Source organism: Malaclemys terrapin, chromosome 1, assembly GCF_027887155.1.
Source record: "Malaclemys terrapin pileata isolate rMalTer1 chromosome 1, rMalTer1.hap1, whole genome shotgun sequence".
Classification (NCBI taxonomy): Eukaryota; Metazoa; Chordata; order Testudines; family Emydidae; genus Malaclemys; species Malaclemys terrapin.
The window spans coordinates 145,523,577-145,539,340 of NC_071505.1; the positions used below are offsets into that span (position 1 = coordinate 145,523,577).

At 41.4% G+C, this 15,764-nt stretch overlaps 1 protein-coding gene across 1 annotated transcript in view; it reads left to right on the plus strand.

The window, feature by feature from the left end:
• Positions 1 to 5,450, plus strand: part of TBX15 (T-box transcription factor 15) — a 133,700-nt gene extending 128,250 nt beyond the window's left edge. The window contains exon 8 of the mRNA XM_054042513.1: positions 3,206 to 5,450. Within this exon, the coding sequence (XP_053898488.1) occupies positions 3,206 to 3,990 (785 nt within the window). The 3' untranslated portion in view covers positions 3,991 to 5,450. The remainder of the gene's footprint in view (positions 1 to 3,205) is intronic.
• The last annotated feature ends 10,314 nt before the right edge of the window (positions 5,451 to 15,764 follow it).

The window sequence follows — 15,764 nt, forward strand, 5'->3', positions numbered from 1 at the left end:
AAACTGGATTAGTTAAAACTGATGCAAATCCCTGTGTGGACATTCTTATTTCAGTTTAAAAATGACTTATTTTGGTTTAATTTAAACCTATTTTTAATTGATTTAAGCTAAACTGAACTATGCCTCATTTAAAATGAAATAAAATGTCCACACAGCCTTTTGCAAGGCCTTAGTTTGATGGGTGTGCACTTGCTGGACTCAGTGCTTTCTAAAGTGGGAATTAACCATTTTTCCAAGAACCAGACACTACAAATGTCAACTCTAGGAAAATACTAACCGTATCTGGCTGATACGGGTTATTGAGTGCTACCCTAGAGGACAGCTCAGAAACTTCAGCTAGTGCAGAATGCCGCTGCTCGTCTTTTAAGCAGGGCAAGCTGATATGAATACATGACTCCTGTACTCCATGCCCTGTGTTGTCTTCCATCCTGCTTCAGATGGCAAATAAAGGCAATGGTTATCCTCTATAAATCACCTAGCACCTCACTACTCAGGTGACTACTTCAGCCTCATGCCTTCTTCAGGAGTTGGGACTTGCCAGAAAACTCTTGTGTTCCATGCTTAGGGTTGAACGCCTGAGGTGAGCTGTCGTCAGCTCTGGAATTGCTTCCATTGTTGTGTCCATCAGATCCTGGCCATTTTTAGGGCCTAGTGCAAAATACCTTTTTAGGTTGGCTTTGCTTAATTACTGGATTTTCATTGCTGGTCAGTGGATGGGGATGACTTGGGGCGGAATCACTTTAATTCCTGTTTACGGGCAATGTTAGGTGTACAATATAATTATTACATTTTGCAATACCACTAATATAGATCTTTGCATCCTTGCTTTGAGGAAGTGGAATGTCTACTGTGGATAAGATTCTATCCCAATTTCCTGAACAAACATTTCAAGCCTAGCATATATCGCAGCCAGTAGTTTATGCTGCTTTTCTACACCATTTTCTCAGGTTCATCATAGTGTAAGAAGAAGAGGTCAGTGAATTAGTCACAATAAATAATTTATTCAACAAATTTTACTGCAAACGGATCTCAACATTCTCAGAAAATTCACAGAAATTATTTGTTGTTCATATTTATTCCCAAATGCTGTCATCATATAATTAATGGCCTGCAGATTGTTCACAAAAAGTTAATTTCAGATCATCGCATTTTGACATTTTTGCTGTGTTGGTTCATTACATATCACATGGTATTGCATCTGTTCCCTAACTGAGTGACTTGTTTAACTAACAAACAGACAAAGAACTGCAAATTTTACAACCAAATACAAAATTCTGAATTCACTTACAGAGAAGCTCTGAACAGTCAAGCTCAAATGTGCTTTTCATGAGTACACATGCTAGGAAAGCATGAATACTTGAATGTTCCTGGAAAGTGAAGGTCCTTAAATGCTGTTGAATCAAAATTTACTTTTGAATGAATATTTGAGGACAGTTTTTTTCTGCAGTTTACTCAGAGTGAGGTAGAAATTTTCAGATAAGAGGACATTAGAATGATTCAGAATTGTAGTTCAGTTCTGATAATCACCCAAAAGTTTGGATGCTTATCAGAGCTATCCAGGCTGAGTTTGCAGAACTAGGCTGCAGATCTCATGAGAATAGGTTTTACTTCATGATTTCCAGAACCTCCTTTGCTGTATTGACAGGAAATACCCAAGACCCGCCTTTCTTCTTGTATTTCACCATTTCTGGTTCTCATTCCAAATAGATGTGAAAATAAAAACATATCTCCTTCTGACCTCCCCCACTCAGTTTCATCTCAAATATTCAATCGCTTTCTAACATAGCATCATCAATGTCCCACCACTCAGACTCAACATGGTGAAAACGGAACTTGTCTTTCAATCACTGACAATAGCTACACTATCCTCATCATCCAGGTGCCCAGCCTCAGTGCTGTATTCAATCCTCTCTCATTTTTATACATGTCCAGGCAGTCTCCAACTCCTCTTATTTTTTCCCATGACAGTACCTCAGAATCTGTCCTTTCCTTATGAAACTCACTGCCAAAATCCTTCTCCTTACCTTGGTCAGCTCTCACCTTGACTACTGTATCTTCCTGTTCTCTAATGCCCCTGCCTCTTCTCTGGTCCCTTCCAGTCTGATCAAAATTCAGCTTCTACAATCATCTTCCTCTCCCTCTGCTCTGGTCCCATCACACCTCTAACCATATCACTCCTCTGGCTTCCCTATACTTCTTCTGCAAAGCTCTTCCATGCAAACCCTGCAAATAAAGAAATATGCAACACATAAAAAGAAGCATTTGAAAGAAAATATCTTCTACAGTCTGTGCTCAGTGGAAAATTGCACTCCCCAAAGCCATGCCTCTGTCATTGTTCATCCACTTTCCCACATCCCTTCCTGGTATGTTCTCTTCTCATATTATTGTGTTTTCAGCTTCTTCACATTATCAGCTCAAATGGGAAAGGTATTCTATTTCTCTGTATGGCACCAGGCACATGCTTATTATGCAGTATAGTTACTACCTTAAAAGAAATTATAATAATCATTAATAGTAAATGAGGGGCATGCAATCCAGTACCATTTTAAAGTTGAAGCAGATGATGGAAGAACCTTATTCAAACATATCATTCATCTGCTGTGCAGAACACACTGTAGCTTGTAACCAGTGTCCATTTTTAGTGTAACTTATCCTGTGGCTTAAATCAGTACTATTGACTCCACAATGAGCCATCACAGAAAATCATGGAATGCTGTAAAAATCCTACATGCTCTCAGCCACTTCCTGCCACAGGCCTACAGTGCTGATGATAAAGCACGTGTGTAGCAGTGCAGTACAGACTGCTGAATAGGTGGTCTTCCTGGAAACCAGTAGAGAGTGAGACAAGACTTTAAATAAGAGCACACTAGATTAATATCCTTGTAAAATGCAGATCTCTTGACAGATGGAGTTGGGTTTCCCCGCAGCTGTTTTCACTGATCTGGAGTTTGCTGTAAGGTGTTTTGCTTCTCTTTCCTATTGTAGAAGGGAAGAAAACCTGTTTAAAAATCAAATAATAACAAAAGAAGGAGCAAGCAATTTCATTTGTGAAACTAAGGTGCAAGCTAGTAGAGGCTAGTTTTTACGGTGGCCATTTTGCCTTACATGTTTGTTTACTAAAGAAGCTGGTTTGTAAGGGGACCGTCTTGTTTTGCATATGTGCTGTGAAACCTTTTAAAATCCTCTTTTGTGTTTTGTTTTTCAGGGGGCAGCACAGGCACCTCCCCAACAACCTCCAGCACCGGGACCCCATCACCCTCTGCCTCCTCTCATCTCCTCTCTCCATCCTGTTCCCCTCCAACCTTTCACTTGGCCCCCAACACTTTCAATGTTGGCTGCCGGGAGAGCCAGCTGTGCAATCTCAACCTGTCCGATTATCCCCCATGTGCCAGAAGCAACATGGCTGCCTTACAGAGCTACCCAGGGCTAAGTGACAGTGGGTACAACCGACTCCAAAGTGGCACTGCTTCTGCCACTCAGCCCTCAGAAACCTTCATGCCTCAGAGGACTCCATCCTTGATCTCAGGAATGCCTACTCCTTCCTCTCTGCCTAACAATGGTAAGATGGAGGCCTTTGGTGGCCAGCTGGGATCATTCCCAGCCTCTCAGTTTCAATATGTCATGCAAGCAGGCAACCCTGCCTCCACCTCTTCTTCTTCACATATGTTTGGTGGTGGTCACATGCAGCAGAGCTCCTACAATGCCTTCTCCCTTCACAACCCTTACAACCTGTATGGATACAATTTCCCTGCTTCCCCTAGGCTGGCAGCAAGCCCAGAGAAACTGACCACCCCTCAAAGCACTTTACTCTGTTCTTCCCCTTCCAATGGGGCTTTTGGAGAGAGGCAATACCTTTCAACAGGGGTAGATCATGGAATGCACATGATCAGTCCTCCATCCAGCAACCAGCAAACAGCCAACACCTGTGACAACAGACAATATGGGGCTGTTCCAGGCTCATCTTCACAGATGTCTGTGCACATGGTTTAACCAGTGATTTGTCTCCTTGGAACTGAAGGCAGCAAGACCCTCATTGTCTCCATGGGTGAGCCTGTCTCAATACCTTTTTGCCTTTAAACTTATAATGGAACTAGTAGTTTAATTATCAATGGAAACACAAGCCATCTAAATTACACTCCAAATAATCCAATGGAAAGCCCCTGCTGACAGCCTCTGCTGCTCATTGTAATCCAGGGCCTAAGCATCTGCAATGGAACGTCTGCACCAAATGGACTTTTTAGAGAGAAGGGCCTCACTTAAGAGAAGCTGGAGTGAATCAGAGAAAATACAGTATATGCATTAACTCTCAATTAGCGTGAACTCTCAATGTTAAGGGAGTCTTGTACGTGTGCTATCTCCTCCATGCCAAAGGAAAGAAGTCACTGAAGACTTCATCGTACAGAGCTGCACTGCCCATGAGAGGCCATTGCGTTAAGGGCCTCATCCTTCCCTGACTTTTCCTTGCTGCCTGAGTGGTTTAGCATATTGCTGAAGTTAACACAAGTCCTGTGGTCCCCTCTCCCCGCTGTAGTAACAGAACATTATTGCTGAACTGGAACTTCTCTCCTGAAAAAGATATTTACTTTCTGAGTCTGGCTGTGTCTAGCAGGCAGTTTTCTTTGCATGGGTCTAGCTCACAATGGTGCCATGCCTGCACAAAGAGAGAGAGCCAGAGCGAGGAGTTTTAACTCATAAATTAAATGTTTCTTTGAACACCCTAGTCAGCAGAGGTGGAACCTCTGCCATATACTGGGGGGCATTTTTAGAATGATACTGAAGGGGAGAGGTGTCTCAGCTGTGCAACTCCTGTGGATGTCACTCAGAGTAGTACAGCCAAAAAGAAACGAAAACCTGTGCTTGGAACATACATGCCCCACAGCATTCAACTCAACAAGAGAAAAAGCTCCAGATTCAGCTCATGGTGAATGGTGTCAGAAAAGAGAGCTCTGCTCTTCTGCAAACCTGAGATATATAGTATGGCCAACTTCATCTATCTTGCATGCAAGAGTTGCCATAGAAAACCTTTAGCATTTAAGTAATGATAAGGGCAGGTGTTCTCCACCCATCCTGCCATTAGATCTCTGTTTTACCAAATAGATCATTGCCTTTTGAAGTTTCTTTCTTTTCTGTTTTTTTTCTCCTTTTTCTTCAAATCCTTTAAAAATAAGAAAACAATTGTAGCTTGGTGCGAGCTAAGCATTTAAGTTGTGTGAAAATGCAAATACCAAGTAACAGAATACAGATATTATTGAGATTTGTTTTGAGGTGTTGTATAAATGTATTTATGTGCCTAGTGGGGGATTCAATATTATGAATATAAAAGAGGGCAATAAAAAGTGTATGTAAAATATGTATGAAGAATAAAAGGTGTATAAAGATTTGCCCTATGCACGGAACTCTGTTTCTAAGTGCCAAGCACAGAATGCGCTAAATAAATCTTTGCAATTCTTCCTTTTGTGTTTTGTTTGTCTGTGAGAGTCAATTCATAGTCTGTGGTCATCAAATTTTAAAAATCCTGACATGCTTTTATGGGCAAAACCCAGGAATTGCAGACATGAATGCAAACACAAGGTTGCCACACATGGAAATTAAAGAAGGTTCAAATACAGACACACACATCTGCATGACTGGTTCTGAATTGATCCAATATAGGAGAAGTGTGGGCAAAGTTAAGAATATTGCTGTGCAGCTGTCATTGTAATAAACAACTTGTGTGGAAGATTCCACTCAAACAAGGACATTTTATACAAATGCAAACCTTGACATAGCTACAGTCAGATTCTTATTCACTACTAGTACACCTCCAAGAATTTATTAGTCTCAGGAGATAAGCTGATAGATAGGAATACAGCAGCAATTCCTTTACAAAATAAAAACGTCTCAATAAACGTTTTGGTTTTAAATGTTGGAGCTCTACAAAAAGATTTGAAAAGTCAAACATACAGGATTTGTGAGATGTTTGTGCTGATAGGAAGGATTATCTTACATGTAACAAGAGTTTCCAGTTTTAACTGTGAACTTATGAAGACCGTATTTAAGGTTAATTTTTAAATGAAGACAGAAAATTACAGATTGTAAATAATTTTAGCTTTCCATTTTTTTTATTTGTCAACTTTTCTATGGCATTATATTCCCACATACGTTATTGACATGTTAAATAATACCTCATGCAATGAAAAAAACTGAAAAGTGCAGTTTTGCAGTTCATAGCTTTTCCAGTGTTAAATGAAAAATGTTCTCTGAATTGCAAATTGTTCCTTGGAAGGAGGAAAACACTTTAGAAGTTAATTCTCTAAACATTTCTTAAAGAGGAACATAAGAATTGTCACACTGGGTCAGACTTGTGGTCCATCTCGTGTAATATCGTGTCTCTGACTGTGGCTGGCACCAAATGCTTCAAAGGAAGGTGCAAGAAACCCTGCAGTAGACAGATGTGGGATAATTTGCATCTCCTCTGGGTGTCTTCTCTTAATCCCTAATAATTAGCTATTGGTTTAATCCCTGAATTAGTGGGGCTTCTATCCTTTCCAAAAACTCTTAAATAGTTCCATAAAGCTCCTATCCCTCTTTGAATCTTGCTGAATTCTTGACACCCTGTGGCAGTGAGTTCCACAGTCTACATTTGCATTGTGTGAAAATGTAGTTCCTTTTATCAGTTTTGAAATTGCTACTTTTGTTTCAGTGAGTGTCTTGTACTTGTGTTGTGAAGCAGGAAGAATAGATCCACTTCCTCTATATTATTCATTATTTTGTGTTCTTTGTTTGTGACTGTCCTATGCATTTCTTCTGTAAAGTAAACACATTCAATCTCTTTTCATAAAACAGTTTCTCCAGGCTTCTAATAATTTTCATCACTCATTTATGAACTTTTTCTAATTGTGTAATATCCTTTTTGAGATAGGGTAACCAAGACTGCACTTAGCATGCTAGAAGAAGGCAAACTACGTATTTATATAATGGCATTATGATATTTTATGTGTTATTCTCAATCCCATTCCTTATCCAGCCTCACATCCTGTTTGCTTTTTTGACTGCAGCTGCACATTGTGCCAAGGTCTTCATTGAGCTGCCATTTATGCATATTCTTTGTTTTCTGTCTCATAGCCAGTTTTCCATCCATGACTATACTTTGCCTCTCACCCCATAAATACATAGGTTTTAGTAGCTTTTTATGAGGGACCTTGTCCAAAGCCTTTTGAAAATCATGTCAGCCAGACCTCGTTTATCCCCTACTTTATTTATACATTCAAAGAATTCTAATAGATTAGTGAGGCATAATTTTCCTTTGCAGAAACAGTGGTAGTTGTGAACTTCTATTCTTTAATTATAGTTTTGACCAGTTTACCAAGTACAGATGTCAGGCTTACTGGTCTGTAATTTCCTGGATCATCCTTAAAGCCTTTTTTAAAATAGAGGTGCAACATTTGCTACCTGCCAACCCTCCACTGTAGTAGCAGTATTTAATAAGAGACTGTATATTTGTTCTACAAGCTCAGCCCAGTTCCTTCACTACTCTTGGATATGCACCGTCTGGGCTGGATGGCTTACTGCTTTTTGATTTATTGGTCTGTTCCAGCATGATTTCTTCTTACATGTCAATCTCTGAATGTACCACACCCTTATTACCAGAAAAGATCAGGTCCAATACCTTCTGTGATGAAGAGTGATGCAAAAACATAATATTGCTCAAAAGCTAAGGCCTTATCTTACTTAATTGCTCCCATTAGCCCCTAGCGAGTTAGCATTTTTAACTGATAAAAATGAAAAGTGCCTTGAACATTGATTTTAAAAAATTAAACTGTAAAAACCAAAATATATATCTTCAAAATATGATTTAAACAAATACCTAGTTTCACCAAAAAAACCAGCACTGGGAACCCAATATATAACCTTTCAGACAACAGCCACGGACAGCCACAGCAACTTGGCTGCGACTTTCAAAAAACACATAGAGGAATTGGATGTCCAATTGCCATTAAATTTAATGTGTGTCTGTGTGGTGTGGATTGCGTGTGGGGCAGAGGGGGGTTCTGCGTGTATGGTGAGGGGTCTGCACAGGGGGGGTTCTGTGTGTGTTGTGAGGAGTGTGTACAGGGAGGTTGTGTGTGTGGTGAGGGGAATGCAGGGGTTGTATGCATGTTTGGATGTGGTGAAGTGTGTGCACAGGGGGGTTTTGTGTGTGTGGTGAGGAGTGTGTGTGGGGGTTGTGTGTATGTGGTGTTGGGTTGGGTGTCCGAGGGAAGGGGTGTGCAGATGGCATGCCCCAGTATAGCTTATCCCCAGTATCACACACTAGCCTCTGGCTAGACATGCATCATCTCTTGGGATATGATTTTTTCCACACCTTGTGCTTGTAGGCTAGAATTTGTTTGTTTTAACCTGGGAGCTCTCTCTCTCTCTTTGCCTCAGGGGTTTTTATGATAAGGACTTTTAGCACTCAAGTGTCTGTTTATAACTTTTAAGCTTGTTTCAGGTTTTTCAAGTTTGACTAGTCCACACTGCTTTATTATCTAGCTAGCTGTGTGTAGGACTGAATCTGTTTTTAATTGTAGCTGCTGTGAAAAGTTTTTAATCTCTTAATCCTATAACCAGCCCATCTCTGATATGTTCACATTTTACAGTTCCAAATCAGTTTTCAGCCAGTGTATGCAGACCTCTTATAAAACATTCAGCATTTTCCCTGGTTCTTGAATTCTCTGCTGAAAACATGCTCTTTTATAAACCAAAATTTTGAGGTATAAATTATATATCAAACATAGCCAGAACCCTTTCATAGTCATTTTTCTGTTTTCACTAAAAGTAAAAGATTTAAAAGTGTGCTTGCTTCCCCATAGCATAAATTAAAGAAGATAGCTGTATACCTCCAGTTTCTTGGTGGAGCTTGTTTGCAATTCAAAATCATGCAAAATACTGCTTCCATTATGTCCACTGTGAAGGTTTGTGAAAGCTGAAGTTCTCTGGGGCACTGAAACGTGGCATGTTGATGAGCTCCTGTTACTGTTGTTGCTTTTTCCTTCCATTTTGTTGATAAATTGTATAGTCAGTTGCTTGACCACATTTTCATTTGTTATGAAATATAGTCAAGAGACCAAATAGCCAGTATCAGTCAGATTTATTGCTATAAGCCAATAATAATATAATACAGGAAAAAAGGTTCAATATAATACCTATTTCTGGGATGCTGTCTCATGCAGAATTGTTACACTCATCTTACACCGAAGGTATGCTCCCCAAATTTACACCCCTAAAGTCATCTTTTTATAACCTTCCTGTTTACAAGTTAAAGGTACAGTGTATGTCATTCAAAACTAGGTTTAATGGATCAGTTTTCCACCTTGCTTTTCTGGTACCATGGTATACCCCTTTTCAATTTGTTTTGAACACATTCTTTCCAGGTATGAAGGGGCGTGAAGGCACTTCCTAGGTCTATACTAGGGTAGAACAATCCTATGTCTTGTCTTCTTCCTTTGGGACATTCCAGTACAGCTCTGTGAAAATTACGCTCTACCTCTTGCTATCCTATCTACATAAGCCAAAACTTACTTCAGCTAATTCAAGGTGTTATAAAATACTCAGGATAAGGGACCAGGATTAAAGTAAAAGTATAGACCAATTTAGGCTGTATAACTGCTATAATATTTGTACTTATTGCTATTTGTGCTTAATGCATACTAATATATGTATGGTGTGAATAATACATGTGATTACACCAGCAATGGAACAGCAATGGTGACCTACAATGAATGTGCCATGTTATTTTTCTTCCTGAAGTCAGAAGGAATTTCCTTTGCATGAAGTGCAAATTGTTAACTGTACTGAAGGAAAAGATTCTTAGATTGGAGTGGCAAGTAGAGATGCTACTGAGAATCAGAAAAGCTGAGGAGTTCCTCAACAGCTAGGTTTGGAAAACATCAGTACCTCAGGTTCAAGGAAGAAAGGAGCTGGCCACCAAGAAGTGAAAGAGAGAGTCAGAGTCAGAGAGGAGGCCTGGCAGTTTGCAACCACCAGAGGCAAGAGGTCATGGTGGCATTCTACACAGCTGGAGATGGATGAGTATGGACAGGTTGTGGCCACCAGACAGAAGAGGACCAGGAGGAATTCCATACTGCTAGAAGTTTCCAATCAATAGCAAGTCCTCAACATGGAAACTGTGGAAGATAGCTCTCAAGATCCAGTTGGCCCAACGGAATGGAGAGACATATAGCGACATACCCGTGCATGGCAGCTTGGCCCAACCTCTAAGAAAATTAAGTTTGCCCATAAAGAGTTCTCCAAATGTCCAAGGAAGACAGATGGTCCTTGTTCATAGATTCTGTGGCCAGAAGGGACAATTATGATAATCTAGTCTATATAACATAGGCCACAGAATTCCCCCAAAGTAATTCCTAGAGAATATCTTTTAGAAAAACATCCAATCTTGATTTAAAAATTGTCAGTGAAGACATGATCCTTGGTAAATTGTTTCAGTGGTTAATTACTCTCATTGTTAAAATGTATGTCTTATTTCCAGTCTTAATTTGTCTAGCATCAACTTCCAATGAAACATTCAATACTCAGAAAAATTGAAAGTATGTTCTGCAAGGCACAGCTGGATAACAGGATGGTGTGCTGCCTTCATTCTAAGATTGGCTTGGATTCTGAAATTGACTGGCAAGGATCTATTGGTGATGGTTTATATCAGCAGTAATGGCAATGCATTGCAGGATGTCTCACAAATAATAGGTTACTTCAGGGAACTCAGAAGCACACTGAAGAAGAAGAATGTCCAAGTGGTCTTCTCTGAGATCCTTTCCAGCCCACGAGTGAAGGAAGACAGGAGGTGGTAGATTCTGGAAGTGAACTGTTTGCTAGGTAAATGGTGGAGGGTTTTGGTTTTGTGGACTATTGGTCCACCTTCTATGGGGAGAGGAGGCTGTATAGTTTGAATGACGTCCACCTCAGTAGAAGGGGAAACAATCTCCTCAGGCACAGACTGTCTAGAGTCAGGGGCGGCTCTATGTATTTTGCCGCCCCAAGCATGTCAGTCAGGTGGCTTTCGGCGGCACGCCTGTGGGCGGTCCACTGGTAACGCAGATTCGGCGGCATGCCTGCAGGAGGTCTGCTGGGCCCGGGCCTTTGGCGTACCCGCCACCGAATTGCTGCCGAAGCCGCGGGACCGACGGACCTCCCGCAGGCATGCCACCAAAGGCAGCCTGACTGCCGCCCTCACAGCAACCGGCAGACCACCCCCGTGGCTTGCCGCCCCAGGCACGCGCTTGGTGCGCTGGTGCCTGGAGCCGCCCCTGTCTAGAGAAATCAGGAAGGTGATACATTAATAACAAAAGAAGAGGGTGAAAAGAAGGAAGATGTGCGCATTTATTTAGCACAAAATTGAGATACTGAGGACAATATTAATTAAGTAACCAAAGACATGAACAGAAGACATTTTTTAATTGTTTATTTACCAATGCTAGGAGCCAGGGTAACAAATGAGGAATGGGAATTGCTCATGTGTGAGCATAAATTCAATCTATTTGGTAATACTGAAATTTGGTGGGATGATTCCCATGATTGGAATGTTAAAATCAATGGTTATAACCTATTTGAGAAGGATCCAGTGGGCAAAAGAGGAGGGGAAGTGGGACTGTATGTAGAATGGTAGTTTAGGTACAAGTGATCATGACTTGATCAGATTTATTATGTGCAAACGGAATAAAATCCAGACCAGTAATATATATACATGGTGCTATAAAGCATAAAGCTGAAAACAATTGTGTGCCAGCTTAGCTCGAGGAAGAATTTAATTAGAAAAATATAAATGATAATTGGGAATTGTTTAAGAATACTTTACTAGAGGCCCAAAAGACACAATCCTATAATCGTGGAAGAAGGCCATATTGGTTAAAAAAACACCCTGGTTTAGAGGGGAAGTGAAGGCAGGTATAAAACATAAAAATAATATATAACAAAGAATAATGTATAACAAATGAAGGAAAAGGGAAGTTAATATAGTAATGAATATAAAGTAGAAGCTAGGAGTTTTATAAAACTGATAAAGGAAGCAAAGAGACACAGGGCAAAAACATCAATGGCCAACAGAGGTAAGGACAATAAGAAGGAGTTTTTGAAGTCTATTAGGGCTGGTCTACATTGTGGGGGGGGATCAATCCAAGATATGCAACTTCAGCTACACGAATAGCGTAGCTGAAGTCGAAGTATCTTGGATCGAATTACCTGGGATCCAGACAGCGCAGGATCGATGGCCGCGACTCCCCCATCGACTGTGCTACCGCTGCTCGCTCTAGTGGAGTTCCGGAGTCGACGGTAAGCACATTCGGGGATTGATATATCGCGTCTTAATGAGACGCGATATATCGATCCCGGATAAATCGATTGCTACCCGCCGATACGGCGGGTAGTGAAAACGTACCCTTAGAAACAAAAAGAATTCTAACAAAGGTATTGGTCAGGGCTTACATTCTCTTACAGTATTTCCCAGAGCCCCCTATGTCACTCCCTGGGAGAAGGAAGGGTAGGTGCCCTGATCTGGTCAGTCTTGGGAGGAACCCATCCTACGCAATACAGACCCAAATAAATTAAGTGGCGTATAGGATACAGCTGGATTCCAGGACTAAAGCCCAAGTTATCCATAAGGATTGCGCCCAGAAACTAAAAATAGAGCTGTGGAACCTGAGGCTGGCAGAGTTGTGACAGTAATGAGTTGTTCATTAGAACAAAATGGGCAAAGTCAGTGCCAGAAAGCAAATTTCACAGAAACAAGAGACATTCCCTGGGGGCTCAGTGAAAGAGGACCCTCCCATAGGCAAGGAAATTGAGCAGGGAGAGAAAGACCCCAAGGCGATTTGGATGGGAGTAAAACCAATTTGGATTGGTGATGTGAAAGTATCCTGACAGAAAAATCCTATGTAAATATGTAAATAGTTAGGCATATGTTGTTTGTAATTTGTAAACAAGTTCTTTTCTTTCTGTTTTGGAGGGTCAAACGGGGCATTACCATTCTGAAGATGGCGGCGTTGTTATGATGGAGTGTGATTTGAAGCTGGTGGGCATGGCATGACCCTTCATTCAAGATAAACATAAGAAGCTGTTAAGCTCCTTTTTGGAGTAAAATAGGTGAAACAATAGGAACCAATTCCCAAAACACAGGCCAATGCAAGGCCGGTCAGAAACAGACACGTTTGGGTGAAGGGATTTCCCTGAGTATTGTTTGATGAAGATGTGTGTGTGTTTGTGAGCAGAAGCACTCCGAAATAGCCCAGAGAACAGGCAAAAAGAAGCAGTGAAAAGTCCAGCAAACAGCAGCAGAAGAAGCGAGCCAAGAGAAAGTGTTTTTGGGGCAGAATGCTGGCTGAAGGGAAACTTAGGAATGTGAGCAAAGGAATGGCCTTCTGTGGTTTGAGTCCTTCTCTGTTCAGGGAAACTGGGCTTTGTGTACATTCTTTGTAAATACACAAGCTTGTATACAAGAAATACCCAACTATCATCAATTGTTGCTCCGAACCGAAAACAATCAGCAAGAACTCGAATACATTGGCTAACCACTCAGGCTGAAAGGGATAAGGTTATAAATGGCATGTTTTAGACTGTTAGTGGAGAACACTATTATAATAGTCCATTGTCTGTTTGGGAAGAGGCTCCGTGGACCACTTTTGGTCCATAGAGCTCTTGCTGGTGGTCTGCACAAAGCTGGCTGGATAGTGTTCTGAGTGCTTCTCCTAGTTTCTAGCTGGAAATTCATACTAAAAGACAACTAAAATACATGAAATATTTTCCAAATATTACTTTTCCATGTATGCAACTACTGTTGTTGTCACCGGGATGTTATGTGATCAAAAATTGGAAGAGAAGTCTCCATGAGATAATATCTCTTTCACTATGGGGTCCAATTACAAAAAAAACAAGAATTCCTGACTTGAGAAATAGAATGGAAAACACACTTATAGGAATGTAGGAAGCACCATACCGTAACAGACCAGTGGTCAATATGATCTTTATGTTGGACAATATCAGAGGCTTCAAAGAAAGGCATAAAACCTTCGTAATTTAAATTGTACAAAGTAACTGAAATACTTTCAACAAAGAGTCTGGTGGCACCTTAAAGACTAACAGATTTATTTGGGCATAAGCTTTCGTGAGTAAAAACCTCACTTCTTCGGATGCATAGAGTGAAAGCTACAGATGCAGGCATTATATACAGACACATGGAGAGCAGGGAGTTACTTCACAAGTGGCGAACCAGTGTTGACAAGGCCAATTCAATCAGGGTGGATGTAGTCCACTCCCAATAATAGATGAGGAGGTGTCAATTCCAGGAGAGGAAAAGCTGCTTCTGTAGTGAGCCAGCCACTCCCAATCCCTATTCAAGCCCAGATTAATGGTGTTGAATTTGCAAATGAATTTTAGTTCTGCTGTTTCTCTTTGAAGTCTGTTTCTGAAGTTTTTTTGTTCAATGACAGTGACTTTTAAATCTGTGATAGAATGACCAGGGAGATTGAAGTGTTCACTTACTGGCTTGTGTATGTTACCATTCCTGATGTCCGATTTGTGTCCATTTATTCTTTTGCGGAGGGACTGTCCGGTTTGGCCAATGTACATGGCAGAGGGGCATTGCTGGCACATGATGGCATATATGACATTAGTGGATGTGCAGGTGAATGAGCCCCTGATGGTGTGGCTGATGTGGTTGGGTCCTCTGATGCTGTTGCCAGAGTAGATATGGGGACAGAGTAGGCAACGAGGTTTGCTACAGGGATAGGTTCCTGGGTTGGTGTTTCTGTGGTGTGGTGTGTAGTTGCTGGTGAGTATTTGCTTCAGGTTGGGGGGTTGTCTGTAAGCAAGGACTGGCCTGCCTCCCAAGGTCTGTGAGAGTGAGGGATCATTTTCCAGGATAGGTTGTAGGTCGTGGATAATGCGCTGGAGAGGTTTTAGCTGGGGGCTGTATGTGATGGCCAGTGGTGTTCTGTTATTGTCCTTGTTGGGCCTGTCCTGTAGTAGGTGATTTCTGGGTACCCGTCTTGCTCTGTCAATCTGTTTCCTCACTTCCCCAGGTGGGTATTGTAGTTTTACGAATGCTTGATAAAGATCTTGTAGGTGTTTGTCTCTGTCTGAGGGGTTGGAGCAAATTCGGTTGTATCTTAGGGCTTGGCTGTAGACAATGGATCGTATGATGTGTCTTGGATGGAAGCTGGAGGCATGTAGGTACGTATAGCGGTCAGTAGGTTTCCGGTATAGGGTGGTGTTTATGTGACCATCACTTATTTGTACTGTAGTGTCCAGGAAGTGGATCTCTTGTGTGGACTGGTCCAGGCTGAGGTTGATGGTGGGGTGGAAATTGTTGAAGTCCAGGTGGAATTCTTCAAGGGCCTCCTTTCCGTGGGTCCATATGATGAAGATGTCATCAATGTAGCGCAAGTAGAGGAGGGGCACTAGGGGACGAGAGCTGAGGAAGCGTTGTTCTAAGTCAGCCATAAAAATGTTGGCATACTGTGGGGCCATGCGGGTACCCATAGCAGTGCCACTGACTTGAAGGTATAAGTTGTCCCCAAATCTGAAGTGGTTGTGGGTGAGGACAAAGTCACAAAGCTCAGCCACCAGGCTTGCTGTGGCCTCATCAGGGATACTGTTCCTGACAGCTTGTAGTCCATCCTCATGTGGAATATTGGTATAAAGTGCTTCTACATCCATGGTGGCCAGGATGGTGTTTTCAGGAAGAACGTCAATGCACTGTAGTTTCCTCAGGAAGTCGGTGGTGTCTCGAAGATAGC